The sequence below is a fragment of the Pelodiscus sinensis genome, chromosome 11, assembly GCF_052426305.1.
Source record: "Pelodiscus sinensis isolate ZL-2025 chromosome 11, ASM5242630v1, whole genome shotgun sequence".
Lineage (NCBI taxonomy): Eukaryota > Metazoa > Chordata > Testudines > Trionychidae > Pelodiscus > Pelodiscus sinensis.
In genome coordinates, this window is record NC_143062.1 from 48,574,195 (window position 1) to 48,601,570 (window position 27,376).

The 27,376-nt window shown below is 47.1% G+C and overlaps 1 protein-coding gene across 8 annotated transcripts in view; it reads left to right on the forward strand.

The window, feature by feature from the left end:
* CADPS (calcium dependent secretion activator) overlaps positions 1-27,376 on the forward strand; it is a 418,422-nt gene that overhangs the window by 192,246 nt on the left and 198,800 nt on the right. For all 8 annotated transcript variants that reach the window (XM_075938477.2, XM_075938474.2, XM_075938479.2 and 5 more), the window contains exons 5-6: positions 1,767-2,003; positions 6,029-6,150. In XM_075938477.2, coding sequence (XP_075794592.1) covers positions 1,767-2,003; positions 6,029-6,150 — 359 coding nt within the window. The remainder of the gene's footprint in view (positions 1-1,766; positions 2,004-6,028; positions 6,151-27,376) is intronic.

Sequence of the window (27,376 nt, forward strand, 5' to 3'; positions counted from 1 at the left end):
GGAAGAGCGGCTGCTGCTGGCCAGGCGCCCAGCTCTGAAGGCAGCCATGCCCCCCTGGCAGCAGCACAGGAGTAAGCCTGGACAGGAGTCGGGGTGCTTGAGAACTGCCCCCAGCCCATGTCCCCACCTGCTGAGTTGTGCTGCCCAGGGCAGGTGGAAGGTCAAGGTCTCCCATAGCTTCCTGGACTGACCCACCTGGGCCCTTGCTCCCCAGGATGTTGGGGGAGGATGGAAGAGGAGGAGATGGGGCCAGACTTTAGGAACAGCAGTGGGTGGGGCCTCATGGCAAGTGGGGGAAACAGCCTCCCCAATTTTCAGTCTAGCCCACCTTAGCTCTTCCTTACCCCCACCCCCTGCATTGGTTGTGGTGCCTCTTCCCATTACAATTAAAAGTTTTACCGCAGGTCCCCAGAACCCAGCCACTCCCATTGTGAACTCTTGAGAAAATCTAGTCACCCCTGTATGTGCCTAGCGGGAAGCTGAGCTCTCTTCCGACCATCAGGCCTCCACGGCGGGTGCCGAGGCCTGAACATCTGGGCCTGAAAGAGCAATCGCCCTTTGAATCATCCGCCTGGCCGGATTGTTGCCAGGAAATTGCTGGGAAGGTGCTGAGGGGGCTGTCAGCTGAATCATTCGCTGCTTCCGCCATTTCCTGCCACAGTGTTTATTCCTCGTGGTGTTAATGACTTAACAGCAGGCCCTGCCTGCTCCTAGCAGAGGCAGGGCAGGGGATGGAATGGGTGTGTCCCCCAGGGGATGCAGAGATTGCACACGGAATTTGCACACCCCTTCCGAAGTACAGAGCTCTGCTCTGCCGGGCCCGCATCTGCCCTAGCAGGCAGGTGAGCCCCAGGGCTGACGGGAGCGACCGGGCTTTTTGGAGCACTGTAGAAAACCAAGCGAAGGTGAAGTGCATGTGCGAGAAGAAGCCCATGCAGAGAAGAGCCCTGCAAGCACATGGCACTCGGCTACAAAATTGGGTTTGAGTTATGCATGCAAAACAACCCCAGCAGGGTCTGTGATGACCTTCTCTTGCCCGGGGAGCCTGCTCTGCCGGCTTTCGTCACCTCCCTGTACTCTGCCTGGGCTGCAGAGCAAGTTGCCAGCCCCTCGCAGCGCCTGGCATGGCACAGCAAGGCAGCGGTGGCCGGCAGGAGCAGTGCAGGCAGGCGCCACCACCAGAATGGGACACGCGGGGACAAGTGATGGGCAGAGGGAGCGGGACGTGGCCAATGGGCCAACTCTGCAGCATGGGTACGGGTTCTGGGGGACGTGTCGGATTTGGGCCAGCCCCGAAAATATCCTGATGCGCTCAGGTTAGGGAGGGCTGTGCTCTGATCCTGTTTGCCTCTGAGCTGGGCTTTAAAATTGAGCCTGAGCAGCCCTCAACAGAGAAATCTGTCGTCTGAATGAGGGGAGAAAACCAAGGTACCATTTCTCCGCTTGTGTCAACTCACAGTTCCATTTATTTTAGCGTAGCTATGGCAACAACGAGCCATCGAGGATGGGGACCAGGGTCTCCACGCTGATGAAACATGCGTATAGGAGACAAGCTGTATTCACTGATGATGAATGTGGACCTGAGAAATGCCTACAGGAAGCTACACCACACAGATTCCAGCCCCCACTTGCGCTAAGTAATTTATCCATCCAAGGGGCTTAAAAGACAGCTGTTAGGAATGGTGGTAGTTCTCCATGGGCAAAGCATTTAAGGGACTACTGAGTACCACTGAATATTAATGAGTTTTTTCTTGTTTTCATCCAAGGAGCGCAAATTTCCAAAATTTGTATCCAAAGAAATGGAAAACATGTTCATTGAGGAGCTGAAGTCTTCTGTCAATCTGCTGATGGCGAACTTGGAAAGCATGCCGGTGTCCAAAGGAGGCTCCGAGTTCAAGTTGCAGAAGCTAAAACGCAGCCACAACACCTCCATCATTGACATGGGAGAGGAAAACGAAAACCAGCTTTCAAAGTCAGATGTGGTGCTTTCTTTCTCCTTGGAGGTAAAAGCTACCAGCTGTCTCCATTCGAACATGTAATGTTCTGAATTAGAGGGATTAAGAATCACACCAATCAATGCCTGGCCAGTTTGAGCTAGGAGAGTAGATATTAAAATAACAGCTTGAGGGGAAGATGCCAGTAAAAGGATTCCCTAATCCCCAAGAGAGGTTTTCTTTCCTTTTAGGAAACAATTATAAAAAGCTTTTACCAAGGTTCAGAATGTGCCCTTTTCGATTTCTCCCACTGATGTTAGAACGACCTATGGAGAGTGTGTGAAAATCAAGGTAGTTTTGTATCTGACGGCAGGGTAATTAACCAGCATCCTCACAACATTGTAATGTTTCTACCAAGTGTAGAAGCCATGAGCTAAATTCATCCTCGGGGTGACTCCATGGAAATCAGGTGGAATTAATCCAGGGATTAATCTGGCTGCCTCATTTCTCTTTACTTCCTAAAAATGTTGTTTTCAGGCCATTGCAAAGTTTTGTTCACTTTGCTTTTTGCAATAATAGGGTTATGTGTGTGGAGGGGGTAATCCAAATAGAACTTCTAGGATAGAAAGATTCGTCAGTGTAATTTCTTAGATACTTTATTTTAGTGGCTCCTAAAATACTAAAACTTTGTGCTTTAGGTAACTGCCTTTCATTAATGCCAACTAGAGATGTCACTTGATCCCTCAGAGACCCAAGGTAGCTGAGGTAATATCTTTTATTGGCTCGGTTTCTGTAGGTGAGAGAAACAGGCTTTGACCTTACCCGGGATGTCAATGAGTAGTCGACTAGATGATTAACCGATAAGCCTAGTCTTATCGGTTAATCTAGTCAACTACTCACATTCTCCCCTCCCCCCTCTGCATCTGTATCAGAGGCAGCAAGGGGAAGGGGAAGCGCGGGGGTGGGGACAGGGGAGGATGCTACAGCCCCTTCCCGCAGTGAGCCCACGCTTGCCATGGACAGAGGCTGCTCCATGGGATACAGAACAGCCTCTGTCCGTGGCAAGTCTGAGCTTTGCGGCGGCAGCCCCTGCCTGCATGGGGTCCGAGCTCCCCGCTGTCAAAGGCTGGAGCAGCCTCTGCCCACGGGGAGCTCAGACCCTCACGGACAAGGGCTGGTGCCGGAGCAGCCTCTGTCCACCTTCAGCTCAGGCTGCAGTGGACAGAGGCTGTTTTGCAGCAGCCTCCCCCACTCCCCCCAGCAACCTCTGTCCATGGGGAGCTCGGACCCCCACAGCATGGAGAGGGATTGCTGCCCACCCCATGCTGCCTGTGCATCAGAGGTATTAGTGAAGGGCGACAGGCCCATAAGCAGAGCAGGGTTTTTAAACTGGCTCCCCTGAGGAAGCGGCTCCCATCTGGTACCCCCATTGCTGCCTCTGATACAGAGGCAGCAGCACAGAGTGGCAGGGGGCTCCCTGGAAGCAGGGTCGGGAGCGCACTGGCTGCTGGCCCCATCCCTGGGGACTACAGAATAGTTGACTGTCTGCTAAGAATTCATGCAGTTAGTCGAGTGTTATATTCCCCGCTATCTAACATCCCTAGACCTTCCACAGCAAGACCTGAAGAGCTCTGTGCAAGCTTGAAAGCTTGTCTCTCACCAACAGAACCTGGGCCCGTAAAAGATATTACCTCACCCACCTTGTGTCTCTAATATCTGGGAGCTGCCATGACAAAACCAGCACTGCCTACTTGACTCCTCAGAAAGCCTTGCTTCCTTGCTGGAAAACTGTTAAGAATTTCAGGGAACACTGGGAGTTTTGAATGTGCCCTGCCAATTATTGGTTTAAAGAAAGTGCAGACATTTTGGTGGTAGCTTATTCATCTTTTTCTGGACACTGACATGGCTCAGTGCTGCACAGAGCGTAGTGTACATAATGTAGGAAATATCTTTGTTCCAAGGAGCCTTTAACTTTTCACATCCACTAAGGAAAACACACAGAGATGTTGTAAGCAGTCGTGTAATCACACAGTGTTAAGTGCATGTTCATTATATTCCAACTGTTTGGAAGGTCAGAAAATTCATACACCAACAAGAGGTGAAAAAGGCGTAAGATGAAATAAATAGGATTTATATTTACCTTTTCCTACATTCTTTTTGTTTTCTGCTAAATATCCCTGGGTACGTCTAGACTACATGCTTTTGTTGACGGAGGCTTTGTCAACAGATACTGTTAACAAAGCTTCTGTCGACAAAGAGCATCTAGACTACATCCAGTTCTGTCGACAAAGCAAGCCGCTTTGTTGACATGACAGTGTAGATGCAAAGGACAGTGTAGATGCAATAACACCTTCTGTCGACCGGACTCTGTCAAAAAAAGGCGTTATTCCTCGTAGAATGAGGTTTACCATCGTCGATAAAACTGCCAAGTTCTGTCGACATTATGTAGTGTAGACGCAGGTACACTTTTGTCGACAAAACCCTGAAGTCTAGACACACACCCTGTGCTGTGTAAGTTGCATCAATTTACACCATTCCCCTAATTTAACAGCGTGCGTCTCATGCTGCTATTTACATCGCTATTTACAACAGCGATGGGCTCCTCCTTCATTTGAGTGGGCCACAAGAGTGTTGTGACCAAGACAGTCTCCCGGAAGAGGGTCGTTTTGCTCACTGCGTACCTAGAATTTGCATGGTGTGCTGACAGAACCGTAGCAGCGCTTTGACTGGATGCAGAGGGAGCATACGGCTCTCACAGTCAGTGTTCTGTGCAATCAGCCCGCACCTCACTTCATGTGCCCTGGCTTTATGTGTGTGTCACTGTAGTAATACCAGTAGGGAAAAAAACAACTAAGACGAAAACCATCAGTATCTGGCAACTTTGCAAGCGGGCAACACTAAACAAAAAGTCTTATGGCCACACATAGAACCCCGATGAGCTACATATTCCCGCCACTGATTTACTATATCACTGAACTCTGTTTGTAAAATATTAAAGGTAATATTGGCTTCACGATATGCCCAAGATTCAATTCAGCCTTATTGAAATCTGGCTCTGTGTGAACCTAGGGCTAATGTCTTTGATGTAGACATCAAACAGAGCATAACTAGTCTGCATACAGCTACCAAGAAACCATGACATTTCGCAAAGCACTTAGAGCTACTTGCAGGAAAATGTAAGCCTTTTGTGAATGAGCTGTTCATGACAATGCTGTTTAACACGTCCCCCCCCCCCCACTCTCCTCTTCCCCCCCTCCCGAAACGGATTCAGAAGGAATTGTAAGGAGAGCTTTGAAGTTCTAATAGGTGAGCAATCTAGTCCTATGCACACAGCAATTGCCGCAGCAGAATCTGGGCCAAGAACCATTGATTCATCAGAGACTCTGCAGCGATCTCTGTATGCATGAGAGAACCTGCAGGCGAATGACAATGCATCAGGGAACGTGGAGAAGGGAATTTAAGAGTGTCCTTTATAATCTGCATTAACAATTAAAAGAAGAATAAACATCCACGTGATTTCTTAATGAAGACCCACACTAATGTGGTGATTCATCAATAGTCAAAGAAGAAAAAGGAAATTCCTTCTAAAACGTTTTGATAAGTCAGACTTACCATTAGACAGACTGTGTGGAACTGGACTTCCTGTGTAACGACACTGATAGATGGGTCAGCTACAGGGACTGAACCAAAATCTCTAGGCTTAAAAAACATAAGCGTCTCCTGGCCAAGCTAAGAGATCAGTCCCATTTGCTTAGCCAAAGTAGCAGACTGTTAAGATTTTATGTGGCCTAGCCACGGGAAAGAGACAAAGCCACGTTCTGCAAGTACGAGAAAAGCAAAGGTGAGTCCAAGCAGTGGGGCTGATAGTGGTATGGTTAACGTTTGTGAGTGGCTCCTTTGCTTGGCTCTTGGCCCTTAGCAAGGCATTGTATTGATCTGTGTTTTGAATCTGAGTGCACTGAGTGCTTTTCAAGAGCGGGCCCATAACACGCATGTTTGGGCAATCTCTGGGATGCAAGAGTTTCATCTGGAAGCGCTAATTTGCAGTTGCCTTGCTCAGCGTTTTCCTCACACTTCCTCTCTTCACGCCGTAGGTCGTCATAATGGAAGTGCAGGGTCTAAAATCCTTAGCCCCAAACCGCATCGTCTATTGCACTATGGAAGTCGAAGGCGGAGAGAAACTGCAGACTGACCAGGCAGAAGCCTCGAAACCAACGTAAGTTTTTTGGTTTGTTTTTTTTTCTCCTCCCTCTCCTGCGTGTTCCTTTCTGTTCCATTGCTGCACTGTTCGGAGCAAATGTGGAGAATTTAGATTCATAAATATATGAATCTAGCAAAACCAGAAGGGGCTGCCTAGGGAAAGTGCCCTTCCTTTCTCCAGATGAGAAATGTACAGAGCTTCGCCCTGCACCAAGCGAGCAGCAGGTGGGCCCCCTCAGCAAAGCTCATCAGCACACACTCAAGTCCCGTGGGACTTCAATGTGTGCTGAAAGCTTGCGGGGGTCTGATACAGATTTGGGAGTCAAACTTTCGGCTCCATTTTAAAAAAAAAACCCTTGCAGCTAGAGCAGCATCTATAGAGAGAAGTAGGGATGCAGCCTGCATTAGTGTCTCTTCGCTGTCTGTGAGCGTTGACCGCATTCATGTGCTTGCTCACATCGGCGCTTAAAGATAGCACATGTTTTCTCTCCATGTGCTTTCCCTTTGGAACTGTATGTACTATAGTCGTGATATGAAGCAGCTGATCTTGCCTGAGCTGAATCCACCAATATATTACCCAGGACTACCATGGTTTCCAGCATGTTCACTGCATTCCAAAAGCTCTTATCATTTGTTTTTCTCCTCTTCACTGCATGCTATTTGTAGACTGAGATTAAAAAAGAAAAAAGTCCCTTGGCGAAAGCCCAGTTGCCGTTAGCCTAATGATCAATATAACAATCATCAAGCTTTTTTGCCTGCTTTGCTCCTACTTCAATCTGACTTCCCCTGGTGCTTCCCCAGCCTGTGTTTTCCATTATCTTGTCTCCAGTTTCCACCATCTGAAGTTGCTTCCTTCCCCCTGGCCCTTAGAAGTACCCCAGTGTGTGTGTGCGCCATACTTCCTGCATGGTTTCCTTGCGAGTGACGGTTTGCCTCGTACAGTAGACTTCCGATAATCCAGAACCTATGGGACCTAGGTGGTGCCGGATTATCAGATATGCCGGACTATCAGGAGGTACTATAAGCCTGTTATATATATACTGTATACATTATATACTGTATATAAAGTGTTCTTAACCCTTTTTATTATGCATACTGTACACAATATACTGTAATATTTTAGGGTTTTTTAAGCCTAAAGTAGGAATAAGAGATCCTCCGGAAAAGGGCTTTATTCCGGAGGATTACGCCAGTCTGGATGATCTTTTCCGGCTTTTCCCCAAGCCGGAAAAAAAGCAGCGGACATGTTTATTTAAATCCCACGGGGGATATTTAAATCCCCCGCGGATTTCCCTATTCCAAAGTTAGAAATTAGCATGCCTCTTCCGAAGAAGGGGCCAGTGTAGACGTAGCCTTGGAGTTTTACTGTATTTGCCTGTTAGAAAACCCGGTGAATCTTCTTTAGCCCTTCATTCACTTCCTTAGTTTGGTGAAAGGCTATCCTAGATCTCTTATAATCCCTGCTTTGTCGAGTGCTGTAACGACTGACTGGCAGTTATTCCCTGTTAATGAGGTATCGTCTGTACTAATGTTGACGGGGAAAATTATTTTGCTATGTTTTTTTCCCCTAGCTAGTTTTGGATATTAGTCCTTTTGAAGCAATATCCATTTGGATGAGAGATCGTTTTCCCTTGATTCGTTCAAGTGATTTGGCACTTTTACATGAAACACAGACGGAGCAGCTTTACTCTGTAAAGGTCAAATGCACCCTTTCTAGAGATGCCGAGTTACGTCAGGAGGTCTGCTTTTCTTCTGATTCTTAAATCTTCAGATTCTCTTTTTTTTTTTTTTTTTTTTTTTGGAGCACCACAAATCCCAGTGGAGGCATAAGGGAGATGAACTAGGTGACCTAAAAAAGTCAATTCCATCTCATATTTCTATTATTTTCAAGATGAATTCCAAGCACGCCATTTTCTTTAGGTGCCACAATGATAGTTTCACAGGCTCAAGAAAACAAAACTGAAAATCGTAGCTCAAACTAATGCTGAAAGTGTCGGATTGCAGCGCCCATGTGTACACAAATAATACACCAAACAGACATTTCCAGACCATGTCTCCAAGACTTTAAGGAGGTAACAACAAAAATAGGCATTTTCTTGTGACTTTTTAAGTTAATTTGGGTTGCTAAAATATGATACGAGTTCGGATGTTAAAACCTTCTTAATGATGTAAGAATTTAAAAGGGGTTTGTAAGGTGAAGCTGTATCTGTTTGTACTTGACAGCTTACAGCAAGCTTCTTATCTGAACAAAAAGCCACGGTCACAGAGGTTTAGAACAAAATCCTGCAAACTCTTTCATACATAGCCCTTAGGAAGTGCATGAAATCCTGGCCCCTCTGGCAGAATTCCCATTGACTTCAATGTAGAGAGGATTTCACCCGCATGACTAAATAAAAACCATACCTGTGACTAAAGATTTTCAGGATAAGGGCCTACTGGGAGGGGGAATGGGTAGCTCAGTGGTTTGAGCATTGGCCTGCTAAACCCAGGGCTGTGAGTTTAATCCTTGAGGGGGCCATTTAGGGATCTGGGGCAAATCTGTCAGGGATGGTACTTGGTCCTGCTGTGAGAGCAGGGGACTGGACTAGATGACCTTTCACAGTCCCTTCCAGTTCTATGAGATGGTATATCTCCATATATTATAAATTAAATGGGTAGCAGGTTTAAAACTAATAAAATGAAGTTCTTCTTCACACAACACATAGTAAACCTGTGGAACTCCTTGCCAGAGGAGGCTGTGAAGGCTAGGACTATAACACAGTTTAAAGAGAAGCTAGATAATTTCATGAAGGTTAGGCCCATAAAAGGCTATTAGCCAGGGGGTAGAAATGGTGTCCCTGGCCTCTGTTTGTCAGAGGCTGAAGAAGGATGGATGGCAGGAGACAGATGGCTTAATCATTGTCTTCAGTCCACCCTCTCTGAGGCACCTGGTCACCTGGTGCTGGCCACTATCAGCAGACAGGCTACTGGGCTAGATGGACCTTTGGTCTGACCCAGTACGGCCATTCTTAGTCATTACACATGAAGCAAAATGTAAAATGTGCACCTTTGCTGCAGATGCACAAGAGGAGTTTGTTATGGGTGTTATTTTATCTTGGGGGTTTTTTTGCTAGTTGCTCAGCTAGAAAAGGTGCTTTCTTCAAAGAAGGCAAATATGATGCCACAGCCATCATTTTAATGTTTAAGATTTCATTCATGTTTTAATTATTTTGTAATAGTTATTTTTTAATTATTTTCTTATGATCTGCCTCGCGGCCAGCCCTGAAATTGCATAGCTGTATACATCAAAATGTGAGCAACACCTGAACCTCCCTAATCCAGGCATCCCTTATCTGGGAACACCTGTTGTCTGGACCTTGGCAGGGGAAGGAGGAAGCGGTTCTGTGTGCTGCCACTCTCCTTCCTTCCTCCCCTCCCGCCCCCCCCCCGCCCAATGCTGGGGGAACAGCAGCACAGCAAAGCTCTTCCCAAAATGCTTTTCCCCCACTACTCTCATAGTGGGGTGGGGGTGGGTGATGCTTTGGATTGGGGGGGAGGCGCAGAGCTACATGTATCCCTAGGAGCAGGATGCCAGATAAGCACCACACTCCCATCCTATTCACATACCCTCCCAGACCTCCCCTCCCTCGCGCCCTCCCATGAGCCAAAAATTCTTCAATCTGGCTCACCATTTCTTTAAAAAAAACCAAATAGAAAGCCTCTACCATGAAGGCTGTGTGGGATTGGTACTCCTCGTCAAGGACTTTCAGCTACCACTCACAGTGCGTCCTCCAAAATACAGACGCCAGGGATTATTGGCATTCCAAGCTGAATGAACTGGAGCATGGTGTTCCCATGTGCAACCCTGCTGGTCCCCTCTCAAAGGCACCTGGCAGACTTCTGAGCCTGCCCAGATGCAGTTGTGGAATCAGGGTTGCATTCCATCAGCGTTCGTTTCCGTTCTGAAGACCTGGAAGAGGTCGCTTCCCTTCCCACTCTGTCCTAGTGCTGTGCCAGAAATATATGAAGATTCAAGACTCTGTTTCGAAACCATCACGTTGAAGGAAGGCAATCTTCTCCATCAGCGAGTGTCCTTCAGCAGAGCTCGCTTTCCAGAACTATTTTTAAATCCGTCCCAGAGGGGGAAATAGGAGAGTGGGGCTTGGAAGAAAATTTCCATCAGAACTGGCAGTTCCTACAATTTTAGGTATTTTTCCTGCTTCAGTGGAGTCAGTCGGGATCCATTTGTAAGAGATGGTTTTTGTATTGGTCTGCACGTACTGTGTTCAGACTCCTCCATTCAAGTCAGGGCTTCTTTAGCTTTCTCATGCAAGCACTTCCACTGACCTCAACAGGCTTGCTCCTGGGAGCGTTCCTTCTGAAACGAAGGCTGACAGGATTGGGCTCTTGAATTGGATTCTTTTGCTCCTAAGAAACTCCAGCTAGTCCAGAATGCTGCAGTGCATCTTCTCACGGACACTCTCTACTGCAAGTTTATCGTGCCCATCCTCAGCTCTCCATGGTGGCTTCTCATACTTCGGGACACTGGTCCGTATGTTCAAGGTGCTCCTTGCCCTGGTCCTAGGATAGTCCAAAGTGCCTACAGCTCCAGGATTGGGACTGTGGTTGACAGCTCTGCTCCTCAGGCATAACAGCCCAGCCTCCGGGGTGTAATTGCTGTACAGACTTTACTGGGCGTATCTGTACTGCAGTTGGGTCTGGGATTGCTGCTTGGTAGGCATGCCCAGCTAGCTCTCGCTAGCACTGGTAACAATAGCAGGGGACTCTGCTACTTATTGCTAACTCCTCTGGGCAGTATCTCCAATCCGCCAGGATTTTGACTGGTTTTTGCATGGAGTCTCTATTTTGTACTGCACCCCTCCCCCACCACTGTGCTATCTGAGCGCCTTCTGTGTAAAAGCACTAGCAATAGCAAAGTCCCTAAGGGTACGTCTACACTAGCCCCCTAGTTTGAACTAGGGAGACTAATGAGGGCGACCGAAATTGCTAATGAAGCATGGGATTTAAATATCTTGCGCTTGATTAGCATATTCCCGCCGGTCGCCATTTTGGAAACTGACTTGCCTGAAGTAACTGCCCGCATCTACACGCAGCAGAGAAGCGGGATTCTGAGATAAATCCCTAAGGGTATGTCTACACTACCCCGCTAGTTCGAACTAGCGGGATAATGTAGGCATACCGCAATTGCAAATGAAGCCCGGGATTTGAATTTCCTGGGCTTCATTTGCATAAGGGGGGCGCCGCCATTTTTAAATCCCCGCTCGTTCGAACCCCGTGCAGTGCGGCTACACGCGGTACGAACTAGGTAGTTCGAACTAGGCTTCCTAGTTCGAACTACCGTTACTCCTCATTCCACGAGGAGTAACGATAGTTCGAACTAGGAAGCCTAGTTCGAACTACCTAGTTCGTACCGCGTGTAGCCACGCGGCACGGGGTTCGAACGAGCGGGGATTTAAAAATGGCAGCGCCCCGCTTATGCAAATGAAGCCCGGGAAATTCAAATCCTGGGCTTCATTTGCAATTGCGGTATGCCTACATTACCCCGCTAGTTCGAACTAGCGGGGTAGTGTAGACATACCCTTAGTTCGAATTAACTGTTAAACCTCATTCCACGAGAAGTAACAGTTAATTTGAACTAAAGGGTTTATCTCGGAATCCCACATCTCTTCCGCGTGTAGACGCGGGCAGTTACTTCGGGCTAGTGAGTTTCCAAAATGGCAACCAGCTGGGAATATGCTAATCAAGTGCGGGATATTTAAATCCCATGCTTCATTAGCAATTTTGGTTGCTCTCATTAGCCTCCCTAGTTCGAACTAGGGGGCTAGTGTAGACGTACCCTAATAGACTTCACACCATCTCTGGTACAGCTTTCCTTGGGGCCAAAAGTCTGCTTGGGGTTGGGTGGTCAGGGTTGGTTTGTTGGTTGGTTGGCTTGTTGGTTTGTTTTGGGATAGAGCCTGGGAATAGTCAGGTAAACACAACCCCTATCCTAATGTCTCTCTAATACTGCCACATCTGAGGAGACTGCTGTGGAAATTTTTTTTTAAGTGAACTGGCCTGTGTGTAAATGTAACCTGCTCTTTGTTAGCATGGTGGGGGATTCATGGTTAGGGGTTAGTTTGCTAGACATGCCCCGACGGCCTGATATGAAAGATGGACAGGTCTCACATAATGCATTCTGGGTGAAACAGCCCTATTTGGACTATGGGAAAATCCTGTATAGCTGGTGAGATACTGCAGCACCCCCAAATAGTTACAAAGACCTCATAAGATGTAGAGTTTATTTCAGAGCTAAGGCTGAATTTTGTGCCCGACTTCACTTGTAACTGAATAACCCTGTCTGTGGGTATAACTTACAGTCTGCTCAAAGAAGTAATTGTCTGAGAACTTCTATGCATTGTGTCCTCTCTACACCTTTCAAATGGTGAATTAAATCTCTCTAACATCCAAGAGGCCGTTGGTTATCTAAAAGCCTCGTGGGCTTGCTTACCACGGAGCTGTGGAGTGAATGAAATGTGAAGTCGGGCAGGCCTTATTCGCCTCTTGCTTAACTCTGTTTTACTCAGCAGAGCTACTCGGGTATGAAACCGAAGGGACTGAGAGGAGAGTCAGGCCAAGGTGAATGTGGGTTGTAATCATGTTACCTCTTTCTGACCCAAGCAGTGAGCCAGTTCTCGAGATCTATCAAGTTATTTCCATTAGGTGAACAAGTTAATGTTGGAATGAGGCATTTCTCTGACACAGCCCTGTTAATTTCAAGGAAGGTACAAAGTCCTGTGTGTCTGAACACATCAGCAGTCAAACAAGAGACCGTTGCTTTCCTCACAGTTCCATACATCTTCCATCCATCCCTTTAACCAAAAACACTCTCTGTCTCTGTCTGTCTCTCTCTCCGTATATGTTTTACGGGTCATGCTACCAGGGCATCTCTGCTCCTTCTTTTTGGTTGTGTCTACATTGCAATTGAATATCTGTGGCTGGCCTGTGTCAGCTGACTCAGGCTTATGGGGTTTGGCCTGGATCTGTGGCTTGGGACTTCTTCCCCCTCCTCCACCCTCCCACCTTGGTGTCCCAGAGCCTGGTGTCAAGTCAGAATGTCTATACTGCAGTTGCGCACCCAGCCTGAGTTAGTTGGCATGGGCCAGGCATGGGCGTTTAATTACATGGTAGGCATCCCTTTATGTCCCGGGTGTGTTCACACTTCTCTCCCATGCAGCTCCACTAGACACACCTAGCTCTACCCATCCGTTCCCCAGCCACTGCAATTGTTATTTGTCCCCCATGAAACCTCTTGGGTCACATAGCTCAGCTTCTACTCGTGCCTTGCAGTAGGCCTGCCTCTTGAGCAGCGCTGCCTATTGTTCCAGCTGTCTCGTTCCATAAAGGAGCATCGTTTCTTACTTTGATCCGGAATGAAGGGTAATGGGCACGTCCATGGAGCACGCATAGAGTTGGGAGCAGCGTTCCCTCTAAGATTTTTCCATCTTTGAGCAGAGCCAGTTTTGTCTTGGGCAGCAATATTGAGGTCATGTGTGCTGGTTCGGATGTGCGCCACCTGTGTGACATGCTACAGGATCTTATTTGAGGTTGTGTGTTTAGCACTGGTGTATAATCTGAAATCTAAATAGGACATGCTAGCCCCTAATTTCAATATGGATTTTAAACACGGTTATAAACATTTTATTCTGCAGGAAAACCTGGAATAAATAAAATCAGCCTATAAGTTTGATTACCTCCCCTGCAGCCCCAAAAGTTGCAGTATCTTGGACTTTTTAAAAATAAGATAATAGTTATCTAGTTATTATTATTGTTGTTTTTTATTATTATTATAAAAGAGGACAAAATTTCAAACACTTTGGGATACTGAATTTCACTTCTGTGAAACATTTAGAGCTTTTGAAAAATGGGGAGCCATCTTCCCCTGCTTCAGACAGCTACAGAGGGAGAGAACACACGCGGCCTTTCAGCTCCCCTTGCACCCAGCAGCTTCTTCCTGTCCTACGTGGTCCCAAGCAGGCACCTGGGAGCCCTTTATCAGCTGTAGCTGCCTTTCCTCGTCACAACCGGGCAGCTGGGTTTCAGGTGCCTTCCAGATTTCTGCCTTGTGCAGACTACGTTCCTCATTGCGTGTGGTATTTCCCACCCACTCCTCTTCCCCTCCCTGGTTTCACGGGCCACCCGGATTCCATCGCAGAGGAAGGGGGAGACCTGTGAGCCTTCCTCATCTTCCTGCTCCTGCCTTGATGAGCTTGCAAAGTGCTCCGCTGCCCAGGCTGCTTGTCTCCTTTTTCACGGGCACCTTCAGTTTGTTCTCTGCCCCAGGCTCTCCACCTTATCACCTGTCTGTGGTCTTAGCTTTCAGATTGGTATGCAGCAGCTTTGGGAGCCCACTACCCACCCTTGAGCATTCATAAGGCTCCACAGCATCTTCCTGTAACTCAAGTCCCTGAAAATCCCCCAAAATCCCCGGATGGATAATGTAGGTTTGTTCGCCGTTGCACTGAATTTCCCAGCACTCCAGGGAACTTCCCAGAGGGGCCGCTCTTCTTTATAGCAACAGAAAATCTGTTCTGGCCAGGGACAGGACGTGGAGTCCTCCACCTCAATGCTTAAATTTTAAAACGACCTAATGGAACTTGGCTACAAAATGAACGGAGGATGAATATATTCCATGAGAGTCAATACTCTCCGACGATGCTCAGAGGATGGTGATGTTGCGGACATCAGGTAATAGTGAAATGTGAATGGATCCTCTTGCGATAACATACATAAATGCTCCACCCAAAGCAGGCCTAATGCACTGAACTCCAGGGAGTGGTACCAGTGTAATACAGAGGAGAATTTGGCCAGTTAAGAATATATGAGTTTGTTTTCACTGCAAGTTAGGCTACGTAAGATCCTGATGCCCCAGAAAAGGAGGTATACCGATCTTGTGCAAAAAGAAAACATCCCCGCTGCTTTTTTTTGTGCAAAACCCCAGCACAAAAACGTATCCACAGAAAATATGCAAATGAGATAGACTCATGCAAATGAGTCCCTCATTTGCCTATTTTTTGCCGAGAAAACTTGTAGCGTAGACGTAGCCTTAGAGTGACGCCGCTTAAGCCAGCCTAGCTCAAGTGAGAGCAGCCACTGTGAGCAGCTCTCAAGGGGGACAGAGGTTTTGTCTATGCTGCAATAAAAGGCCTGGAGCTAGCCCAGGTCAGCTGACTCATACCCATGGGGCTATAAAATTGTGGTGTAGACATTTAGGCTCTGGATGGAGCCAGGGGCCTGAGACGTCCTCAAGTGCAGGGTCTCAGAGCCTGATTTCCCCTCCTGAACATTGACATTGCAGTTTTATAGCCTTGCGGTCTGATCCCCGTGAGTCTGAGTCAGCTGACCAGGGCTCTGAGACTCCGTGCCACAGGGTTTTTAACGTAGTGTGGACATACACAGAGTGAGTGGATGTCTTGTAACTCAAGCAGATACATCTCCTGTGCATTATTAGCTCCACACTCTGCAGTCCTTGAGCTTCACACACACATCCTCCACACCAACCACTAAGGGGCCAGCTAGCTACATAACTCGACCTAGAGATTTTTGTGTGTAGACAGGAGTCAGGTTAGAGGCAAAACTCGACTTCTTCCTGGAGCTAACAATGCAGTAAAGACAAGCCCTAGAACAGTGGTTCTCAACTTGTTTCAGTCCATGGACCACCAGGCCAATCAAAAAAAATTTCATGGACCACCTCCTTTTTGAGACACGATAAAAAAAGAGCAGACAACGAACATTTTGGTTTGAAATGTATTTCTTGCTAACAGATTTTTTTGGTGCCTGTCCACGCCATGTGACTTTGGACAATGTTCCCGTGGACCACCAAAAAAGTCACCATGGACTACCAGTTGAGAACCACAGCCCTAGAACTTTTATCATTCTGTTTGCCCTGATATTACCCAGGGCACTAATTTGGTTCCCACTTATGTTTCTTTGACCAAATTTCACAGTCCACACAATGCAGCGGATGTTATCTCTGTGACCTAAGCCCATGTGACTGTTTTGGGTTAAGAGCAAATTTTCAAAGCTACCGGAGGAAGCCTTCGCATTTAACCACGTCAAGTCGCATTGGTTCTAAACTCAGGAACCGTGTGACATATCCTTGAGTGCCATCTACTGGTACCTTATCTGCTAGATAACTGCTGACGAATTCCATAACATGTCTGTCACAGGATGAACTGTTCATGCAAGAGTAACCTTGGGTAGGTTAGACTTCAGTGCCCTTCTCCAGTGTCTTAAAAAAAACCCACTCCCATAGGGCTATGTCTACACTCATGGCTTCTTGCGCAAGTACGGCCGTTCTTGCACAAGAATCCGCAGAGCATCCACACTGCCCGCCTGCTCTTGCGCAAGTAAATTTACAGTACGGCGTGGGAAGAGAGGGCTTCTTGCGCAAGAGCTAGGCTCTTTTAACAGGTGTAAGCCCTCTTGTGCAGGAGCTCTCGCACAAGAGGGCAGTGTGGATGCTCGGCAGGGATTTCTTGTGCAAGAAAGCCCTATGGCTAAAATGGCCATCGGAGCTTTCTTGCGCAAGAGAGCGTCCACACTGCCGTGGATGCTCTTGCGCCAAAGCACAGCTCCCATGTGGCAGTGTGGACGTAGTCTTGTGCAAAACTTCTTGCACAAGAACCCTTGTGCAAGATGTTTTTGCGCAAGAAGCCGCCAGTGTAGACATAGCCGAGAAGTACTGGAGACCCGAGTTCAGTCTGTAAGGAATTTCAGCAAGCATTGCCCCGTGTCAGCCTCCCTACATTCAGGTTCTAAAAGAAGCTAAAGAAATGAACGTAAGGAAATAACTTCATACAATCTGATGAAGAAACAAAGTCTCAGCTTGTACCTCTGATCATCAAATACACTGAGACTGAATCGTCTCTCAACTTGCTTGTAGGGAGTCCAGGCAGCCTCTTCCTCCACTGCTAGGCAGTCAGCTCCCTGATTAACTAGTCAGTTAGCTCACACGTGAACAGGCTGAAAGAAATCCTGTTACAAGAAAATACAAAAACCTGAGAATAACAAACTAGAAGTGACTTTTTCCCCGTTGCGACATTTACAGAGGAGCAGAAGAATCACACTCATTGAGAAAGTGAACTACAAGGCTGCATCTACACTGACATGATTTTCTGGAAATGCTTTTAATGGAAAAGTTTTCCGTTAAAAGCATTTACGGAAAAGCGTGTCTAGATTGGCAGGATGCTTTTCCGGAAAAGCACTTTTTCCAGAAAAGCATCCGTGGCCAATCTAGACACGCTTTTCCGCAAAAAAAACCCCGATCATCATTTTCGCGATCGAGGCTTTTTTGCGGAAAACACTACTGTGCTGTCTACACTGGTCCTTTTCCGGAACAGTTTTCCGGTAAAAGATTTTTCCCGAATGGGAGCAGCATAGTTTTTCCGGAAAAGCACTGATGATTTTACATTAGATCATCAGTGCTTTTCTGGAAATTCAAATGGCCAGTGTAGACAGCTGGCAAGTTTTTCCGGAAAAGCGGCTGATTTTTCCGGAAAAACTTGCCAGTGTAGACACAGCCCAACAGTTTGGCTAAAATCAAAACCGCATTTAAAGCAGATAGTTAACACAGAAGAAGTTACTCTCCCTACTATAATAAAATCGCCCATGATCCCTGGTAAAGGGTTAACACCATCACTATCTGCTGCAGAGTGAGGAACAGCAGCCTGCTCTCTGCTCCTCCCTCTGCTTCTCCCAGCTCACCCAGGTCTTAGAAAAGCACCTGTCCTGCCTGCTGCCTCATGGAGTCTGACCCCAAACCCGACACACACACCCCAGAAACTTCTGGGTGTAGAGCCTAAATCCACCCAGCAACAGTAACACTCAACTCCCTCCTCCCTCCCTCCCCACAGGGGTCTCTTAAAGAGATAGCTCCCTGTTAGGTGCAGGGGTTATTACACAAGCAATCCTGCTTAGCTCGGTGCTTTGGAGACCCCGCTGTCCTTCCTGGTTCTAACAGTAAGATGACAAGGGCAGAGAAAAGGGGCCAGGAGTGACCTCAACGCCTTTTGCTAGTACGCTCGCTCACAAAACCCAAAGGCTTTTAACATGTCCTGTCGTCAGCACTTCGGTGTGCAGGGCGCAACCTAAGGATTCCTTGCCAGTTCCCTGCCAGAGCCGGTTGGAATGATGCGATTGTGTATTTAAATAAAACCTTAAATTTCTATTTGCTCTCCTAGCGAAGCCCTAAGCAGACACTTTGGATAAAACCAAATCAGCAGAAAATTAAAAACTGAGGCTTGCCTTCCCCCTTTCGACCATTTACTTCAATATTAATTTAAAATGAGCTGCCTTAATTGCACAAAATAATTGGATTCCTATTCAAGCTGCACCGTTTCATTTAAGAGCTTCACAGATGTTTGCCGTTCTGGTTCCTTAGAAGTCACGAGGACCCTTCTGAAAAGGAGAAGGCTGACAAGGAGAGAGGTTTATTTTCACCCGTTAGGCCTATTTGGGCATGAAGACAGAAGATTTTCAACTCTGTTCCTATAAAAGATCATGAAAATCTACACTGAGCCAGGGAAAATTCGGAGCTTTGCTTTAATGTCCTCACTGTCAATAAAAATAATGTTGGGGACAGATTTCAAAGCTCGTTTGGCTGAAAGAAAAAGAGGGTCTAAAGCCAGAGTAAGTAAAGCAGCCACTTAGCTGATTAGCCATACCACTTTCCTTAGAGCTTTTTGTTTGATTGCTTAACTGAAGAAAAGGGTTCAAGTTTAATTCCATTTTATAGGATTTTATTAAATATCCTAGGCACCGGCTCATTATATAAAATATTAGAAGTAAAATAGTATTGAACTATGATGCAGCTGAGGTAAACTAGAAAATTTAGTCAGTATAACCATTGGGGTTTTCAGAATCAAGTAACACAACCGCAATAGAAAATAACGCTTTCACTATGTTGGGAAAAGTGATTTTGTTCAGACTTACAACCGAAAGGCTCAGAAATACGGCTCACTTGTGTCAACTCATTTTAATGCGAATGGGTGCAGCCGTGTGTAGGTATGTGCGCACCAAGCTTTTCCTAGCCGTGTCTGGAGGAGCACTGCTTGTGTTCTCTGACCCTTGCCCATCCCCCGGCTAGGCAAGGACTCCACTCGGTTATTTTTCACCCCCTACTGCTAAAATTGGAGTTCTGTGTGGTGTACCCACTAGACAAGGTGGAGTTTCACCAGTTAACCAGTTTCTGTTACCAGTTAAACTCTTCCCGCCTGGGGAGTCGGCTGCCCCCACTGCGGGTGCTGCCATTTAACTTGGAGCCAGCAGACACCCAGAGTGCACTAGCTCCCGGAAGCTGGCCCCACTTCTGGTGAGCCAGCTGTCCCCGCTGTATTCCCAGAGCTCTACCCAGGGAATCAGCTGCCCCCCTACATTAGGAGCTGACGGGCTCAGTCCTGGCATGCACCACGTCCTGGCATCCAGCCCTCCTCCCCTGACCCCCACCCGGGAGCCAGCTGCATTAGTGCAGAGCCCGCAACGGGGGCAGCCGGCTCCCCAGAGGCAGGGCTGGCTGCCAGGACTCAGCGTGTACTGGGAGCCTGTCGGCTCCTAATGCACAGCTTGCAGTGGGCTGTACCTACCCGGGTAAAACAAATGGTTAACCGTGTAACTGATAGGAATCGTGTCAGTTACTGGGCTACCGTTTTAAAGGATTTTTTTTCCATCCCTAATTTCCACCTCACATTCTCAGTCTGTTTTCTGAAAGGCCTCGTGTTAGAGTAGTTGGTGTCCCTGTGTAATGTCCTCGCCAGGGTTCAAGCATTGTCCAGGAACCGTCCCCAGGAGCGATCCCCTCATGAGATGCTTGTTGCGTCTCTGTGAGGGAAGGAACGGTGCTCCTGCTGCAAGCCACTGAAGACGACGACCCGGGGGGAGGGGGGGGAGAGAGAGAGAGAGAGACTTATAGCTGATGTAGCACCTTCTGGACCATTCTATGAGGCCCTATTCAGTACTTAGACCCTCTGGTTGGGGATCACCTTCAGGTCTGGCAAATGGTGCTGCTTCAACTTCAGACTTGATGGTCTCCTCCAAGAGGAGGATGAGTTGTTCCTCTTCCTCTGGGGTGACGCTCCACAGTATTGTGCTGAGGTTACCAAGAGCTAGCACTTTGGACTCCTGTTCCAGCCAGGGGGCGTCCACTGAGTTCAATACTGATAATGTCAGAACCATTTGTCTTATCCCAGGGTGCAACCCAGACCTGTGACAGGTTGTCACCGTCTGCCTCATAACCCTGGTTGCCTCAAAGTGCTTTGCTGTTGTAGCTCCCAACCTAGGCTGCTCACAAACAATATGCAGTGTCTGGGTGTAGCTCCGCCCCTCTCCCAGCAGCTCTGACCACAGGAGCCTGTCATTCACATACAGGTTTGTACCAGTCTTGGTTACCACTTTCAGGGTGGCCCCAGCATGCTCCCAATCCCAGATTTCCCCCCAGAACTTACATTCTGCTATTTCTGAACTGTCCAACCTTCTCCTGGCCAGCTCAGATAGTAGAGTTCCGTTGCCCCTGTAAGAGGTCAGCATGCACGCTGGGTACTTTATCTGGCATTAGCAAATAGTTCTGTTTAAACACAACATTGGATCAGTTGGGGGGTGGTTAAACAAATTTACAAGTACCCTCTTTAGTTGCTCTTCTGTAAACCTCTGTAAACTCCACTCCAAGTCATCTGATGAAGTGGGTTTTACCCACACAAGTTCATGCCCTGATAAATCTGTTAGTCTCTAAGGGTGTGTCTAGACTACATGGCTCCATTGATGAAACCATTTAGATGAGGCAGGACAGCAAAGGGAAATGAAGTGGCAATTTAAATAATAGCGGCTTCATTTAAATCAAAAGGGCTGCCGCGCTGTGCTGATCAGCTGTTTGTCGGCACAGCGCAGCAGTCTAGACAGGGATCTGCCGACCCCAGAACCCTTTGTCGGTAGATCCTATAAGCCTATCTGCTGACAAAGGGTTCTGGGGTCGGCAGATCCCATCCAGACTGCCGCGCTGTGCCGACAAACAACTGATCCGCACAGTACGGCAGCCATTTTGATTTGAATGAAGCCGCGATTATTTAAATCGCAGCTTCATTTCCCTTTGTCGTCCTGCCTCATCTAAATGGCTCCGTCGAGGGAGCCATGTAGTCTAGACACACCCTAAGGTGCCACGGGACTCCTCATTTTTACAAGGAGAGAGATTTTTAGTGAGTACAGTTATAAGGTATTAAAGTCAGAAATGGTTACAAGGGAAATAGAGGCAATGCTTTCTGGTAGCTATACTTAACTCGCCAGTCCCCCAAAGTCAAAGAAGTGGTTTCTTTGTCATCTTAGGGGTGTGTGTGTGGGTGTGTGAGAGAGAGAGTTCACACACACACACTTGGATAGTTTTTTGCTCCCTCATTTTTATAGTACAATCGCCCTTTGAAATGCATTTTCCTGAGGGTCGCCCATGGATAAGTTAATTGCAGCTGTGAGGATGGGCACATGGGAGTCTGGTCATGTTGTTGTTGTTTGCTAAAATGCAGATCAATCTGGTCCGGCCCCGTGCTTCCTAGCCAAAGAATGGCCCCTTGACAGGTAAATGCCAGTCATCTTTGATACCTGGCTAGAGGTGTCAGCTTGTCCTTTGTGTAACTGGCTTGCCCTCACCTTGGTTTGTCTGGTAATCTCGTTGTTGTCATACTTCCAACTTATGTTCACATTGATAAGCATTTTGTACAGACAATGCACAAGAATAGTTGCCAGTGTGTGTTGGGTTTTGAAATGATGCTTCACCAGGCGTACTTTACGCAAAGATTATTGCAATTGTGGGTAGGTGTGAATACAGGCGTGCTTTGTTACACCCACACTGACAATCTCCACACTGGTAATGTATCAGGCAGCTCCAGACCTGTCAGTCCTGACTCTCGACTAGTTCCAAAGTTTTCTGGTTTCTACCAGGTTGTCCTCCATTGTGCCCTTGGCACCTTCTGGCCATGTTGCAGAGCTGCTGGATTCATAGTCTCCACAGCTCGCCTCAGACACGTGTTACTATTCAGCCCACCTGAGGACCACGCCTCCTCTAGCATGCCATTTAAATATAGTAATTCCTCATTTAACACTATAGATATGTTTCAGAAAATGATCGTGTTAAGTGAAAACGTGTTATGCGGGGTCGATTTTCCCATTGAAAATAATGGAAAAGGTGGGGGTGGCGTTTCAAGCGGTGGTGTCTGTTGGGACTGGGACATAAGGTTGGGGGAGAAAGAGCTCTGGGTTACAGAAGGGAGGGGAGGTGTTTGGCTCTGGGGAAGGGAAGGGGAGGAGAGGAGAGTGGGATTGGGTTGGGAGTATGCCCCTGTGACATGTCTGCCGGGACCCGCACTGCGTCCGGCGACGGGGGGTCGCCGGGGAATGGCGTGACAAGCAGTAAACCCTCCGCCACTTTGCAGGGAGGTGGGGGAAGCCCTGCGCAGCCGCCGGTGACAGGCCAGCTGGGGAAATCGTGTTATTCTGGGGATGGTCATGTAATTCAAAAAACGTTCCTTAAAAAAAATCGTGCTATCGTGAAAACGTGTTAAGGGAGCACATGAGGAATTACTATACAGCATGGATTATTCTTGTAAATGAACAGGGTTAGTGTCAATTGACCTAGTCTTCAGCTCCTGTATCTTGCATTGATCATGGTTTTCGCAAAATGGTGAAAATGGTCTCCTGGAATTTATCGTATTTCCGTTTGTAAAAATGGCAACTTTGGACAAAGTCTTTAAGCAGGGCAAAATAACCCACCCGCCTCCCCCCAACAAACACTTTCATGCTACCCATTTACAAGTAAGTGTTCTGGTATATCAAGTCTTCGTTAATGGCCTGTTTAATTAGAAAGTCAAAATTTCTAGTCAAATTTTCTTCCAGATGATCTGTGTGTTTTTCTAACTGTCACAGCATAGGTACCAAAATGTGCTCAAGTTCCTCTTGATTTTAGCAATGCTGATCATTTTCCCCTTTCTTTGTTGTGACTGTTCTTCCTTTTTATTAGTCTGAGCAATGACTAAGCAGTTAATATTAAAATGAAATAAAGTCCAGTGTACTGGTACAGCAGAGCACAGTAAGAATTTAATTATCAATGCTCTCCGAAGGAAAGTTCCAAGGCCCAGAATCTCAAAGGTATTTAGGCTCCTAATTCCCATTGGTTTACAGTGGGAGATAAGTGCTTAATAACTTCAGTGGTTTGGGCCTGACTGTTCATAGCCCTAGTCTCTTCCAAGTTTCCGCTTCATTGTAATTCCCTGGAAGTAGCATTGTCATTTTTCATGAGACTTATTTTCTTCACGTTTTTTTCCTACAGAAATAGTTCTTCCTTTGTCTCTAGAACAGAATGTGACCTTCCCCCTACAGGTTGAACTGTGTAATTAATAGCAGCTGTGTGTCTGAGTTTGTACATGATAACGGTAGACTCGTGAATACATTCTATAGAAGATAATTTCTGACTGAGGTTAGACCAGCTAGTTCCTTTCCAAAATAATAATTAAGGCCAGATTCTGACACCCTCGCTCACAATGATTGTTTCCTAACTCCACAAATGGCTTCTCTGACGTCCGCGAGGCCCGCCTGAGCTAATACGCTCTCCAGCCTGGTTGCGGACATCAGAATTTGGCCCGCAGTAAGTGAACTGCACTATTTCATTCATATGGTCACTTTTTAATTTGTAAATTTAGTGTAGCGGGATGTAACTCTTCCCATTTTGTTGGCACTGAGGAGGAAGTGTCAATCTGTCCATACTCTGGGGTGTTGCTGACTCAGTCAGAAGGCTGTTGCTAGAAGCAGGTGAATCTCTGATATACCCACCAAATTGCCACTTTCTGAAGCTGTCCTGCTTGGCTGATCAGTCCATGTACAATTTTCCAAGTACCTTACACTTAGGAGTGTCTGTCCCGTTTTCCAATATGACTTAGGCACTCGGAAGCCATTAAAACCCAGTGGGGTTTAGGCTCAGGGGGCCAGATTTTAAAGGGGTTCAGATGCCGTGAGGATGACGCTATGGGGCAAGTGGGTTTTCAGAATTAAAATCAAGGAGAATTAGGTGCATAGGCTCAGATTTGTAAAGGTCTTGAGGTGTTGCTGCCCCCAGTGTTGCAACGTCTAACCGATCTAGGAGCCTAAATCTCCTTTTCAAAAGGGGTTTAGACACTTCTGAGTCAAAATCCCATTGGCAGTTGGGACAATCCCAGTGCTATTAGCATGAGTAAAAGTTTTCACCCAGTGCATTGGTGGCATCCTAGGACTTGATATGGTACTTTACATTCAGGAGGAGAGGAGCCCATGTGTTTCCTCTGGCAATGGGGAAGTCGGGAATCACTACCCCTACTCCTTTGCAAGAGCATGAGGCATTTCTCTGTAGCCCTGGTAGAGTGTGAGACATTGAACATCTTCAATAGCGATAGTACTGGCTGTGTTAGGTAAGTTGTAGTGGTTTCGAAAACTTCTTTTCTCTCTTCCTCTAGTGTGTGCGCCTTGTAAGGGCATCTCTACACACAGAGTTAGCCTAGTGCATGCTATCAAGTTGCGTACCAGCTGGCCCATGTGGAGGTTAACGTAGGACTGTTTGCAGTGGGACTACGCTAATGCGCACTAAGGAACTTCTAATGCTCACCATCAGGATCAGTGTTCCCTGTAAGCCGAGCGCTAGGGTGGCCACTCAGGGGAGATTTCAATGCCACCCAGCTGATTAGCAGAGTGCCCACCGCTGGCTGCATGTGTTTCTACTGGTGGTGCACATTCCACATGCCTAGGTGCACAAAACAAAAATTATTCTGCACCTGGGTGGAAAAAATTAGAGAGAACCTTGATCAGGATCCTTGTGAGCTAAACAGACTATAGAACGATAGCACACACTGGAAGCTGTACCTCTCTCGTATGAACTAAATCACTGTGTAAGCAAGCGATAAGGTGACTTGCTTTCCACACAGTAGAATACCAAACATTTTCGAGCATTTCTAAAGTATTTGTTTGGGGAAAACGAGATCTATTGGGTATAGACTAGTGTCACAGGTGGAACTAGGGGTGCTGCTGCTCTCTTTAGCTTGAAGTGCTAGTAGCACCCCAAATACATGGTTTCCTGCGTCAGCAACCCCACTATAAAAACTGTGTCCGCACCACTGGCTGGTGTGATTTGGTATAGAGAATTTATCGGCGCCCATTTAAGATAATCTATATCAAGCCTGTCATGGCTTCTTCCCCACTCTAGCATGATAAACGCAGAAATGGGGCCTGAAAAAGTACCCCAAAACCGTATCTTTCCAGGCTTTAGTATAAAGCTTCCCCCCAAAATCTTAAAACCCTAGATTTTGGGGATAAAAATCCACTGCCACCACCTAAGTAGTAATAAAGAAACCAGGGAGAGACTACTTGGGACATCTCAGCCCCAAAAGTAAAACCAGGACACAAAAATTAACCAATACCAGGTTAATAAAAAGAAAAGAGAAAGAACTTTTATTATCACTACAGTATTCCTGTTGCAAGCATAATGACTAGATGGAAAAGTCACAAAATAATATTCTTATAGAGGGATTCCACCATGGGCCAAAACTTAGTTACAAAGTAGAGGAAAACCCACTTTTAAATGCACAGACTTCAGCTTCCCATTCCCAAACCATAAAACAATAAAACCTAATGGATTTATCTAAACTTTACCCTACTTAAAGATGGTGACGAGTCTTTTCTCGGAGAGAGAGATCATGTCTGTCTCGCTCAGTAGCTGGAGAGAAACTGCCCAGGGACAAAGGAGGGAAAAAACAAAAATTCCTTTGCCCCAGTTTGAAATTCCTACCTGCATTCCTATTGGCCGACTCTACCTGGCTTAGGGTATGTCTACACTACCCCGCTAGTTCGAACTAGCGGGGTAATGTAGGCATACCGCACTTGCAAATGAAACCCAGGATTTGAATTTCCCGGGCTTCATTTGCATAAGCGGGGAGCCGTCATTTTTAAAACCCCGCTGGTTCGAACCCCCTGTAGCGCGGCTACACGGGGTTCGAACTAGGTAGTTCGAACTAGGATTCCTAATTCGAACTACCGGTACACGAGGAATTAGGAATCCTAGTTCGAACTTAGTCCCCAGGCTGCTGGCCATCTCGCATGATCATGACAAAGCCACTCTCGATTAGTGTGACCATCCCGTGCTTCTGCCGATGAAAATGCTCACCTGTTATGTGTTCTCGGTGGTTCTTGCTCTCGCTCTGAGAGATTCGCTAGACGCATTCTTTAAATTCCCTACTTATAAGTCAATCCCTCCAGCCAGCCCTTTCATCAGTTTTGAGGTGTCCAGAGCTGCAGACCGTATACTGTGTGGGGAGCACAATATCTTTTCTCAGCCCAGGACTGGGTACTCCTTGCACTGCCAACCAGAAAGTAGAGCGCATGGGTTTGGCTTGTTTAAACTTGGTTTCTTTTCTTCATCTCCCAGGGCCTGATTCCCTTATTGCATTTTTAAACTTCGCTACTTTCCAAGTATTTTTCTTCCTTTTTCTCCCCATTGTGGGTGATCGTTTCCCCCGATTCATTACCTCACACTCACCAAGCTTTAGGATCTTCTCTCCTGCCTGTGTTTTCAGATTCTCAAGGGTTTGTCTAGACATCAGAGTCTTTTATGCCCGGGGGAACTCTGCTTCAAAACATTAAAAATTCTGCACAATTCTGCATATTTTGTCAGAAATAACACCGTATAATCACTCCAGTTGCAATTATGTTGGTAATTTATTTCAAAATACCTGTCAACAACTATGCCAACAAGACAGACAATAGCAAAAATGATTCCCCCAGGAGTAGAGTGTTAAAGAAACCCCTATAGCAACCCAGTTCCAGTTGGACAGTTGCGGGAGGGGGCTGTGTGGGGCCTCCAGAGCCCACTCACCTGCACTGCCTTCCCCCCCAGTACCCAGCTGTGGGGCACCCTCCCAGCCAGACACCCGTATCCTTCCCCCTGCCCACCATAGCTGAGCCACAGGGCACCCCCCAGCCCAGACACCAGTCTTCCCTTCCCACACAACTGAGCCATGGGCCAGTCCCCAGGCCAGACATCAGCACCCCAACTTCTTTACTGTCCCAGCAGGGGACATGGTGAGGTGTGGTCCTGCCCTTCCTCACCCTTTGCCAGAGCTGGGTCTCCCAGACCCTCCCCCATCCTGGGGGAATGAAGATAAATAAGAGATGAGCCTCCAACCCCGCCAGGCTGGACACTCCACACA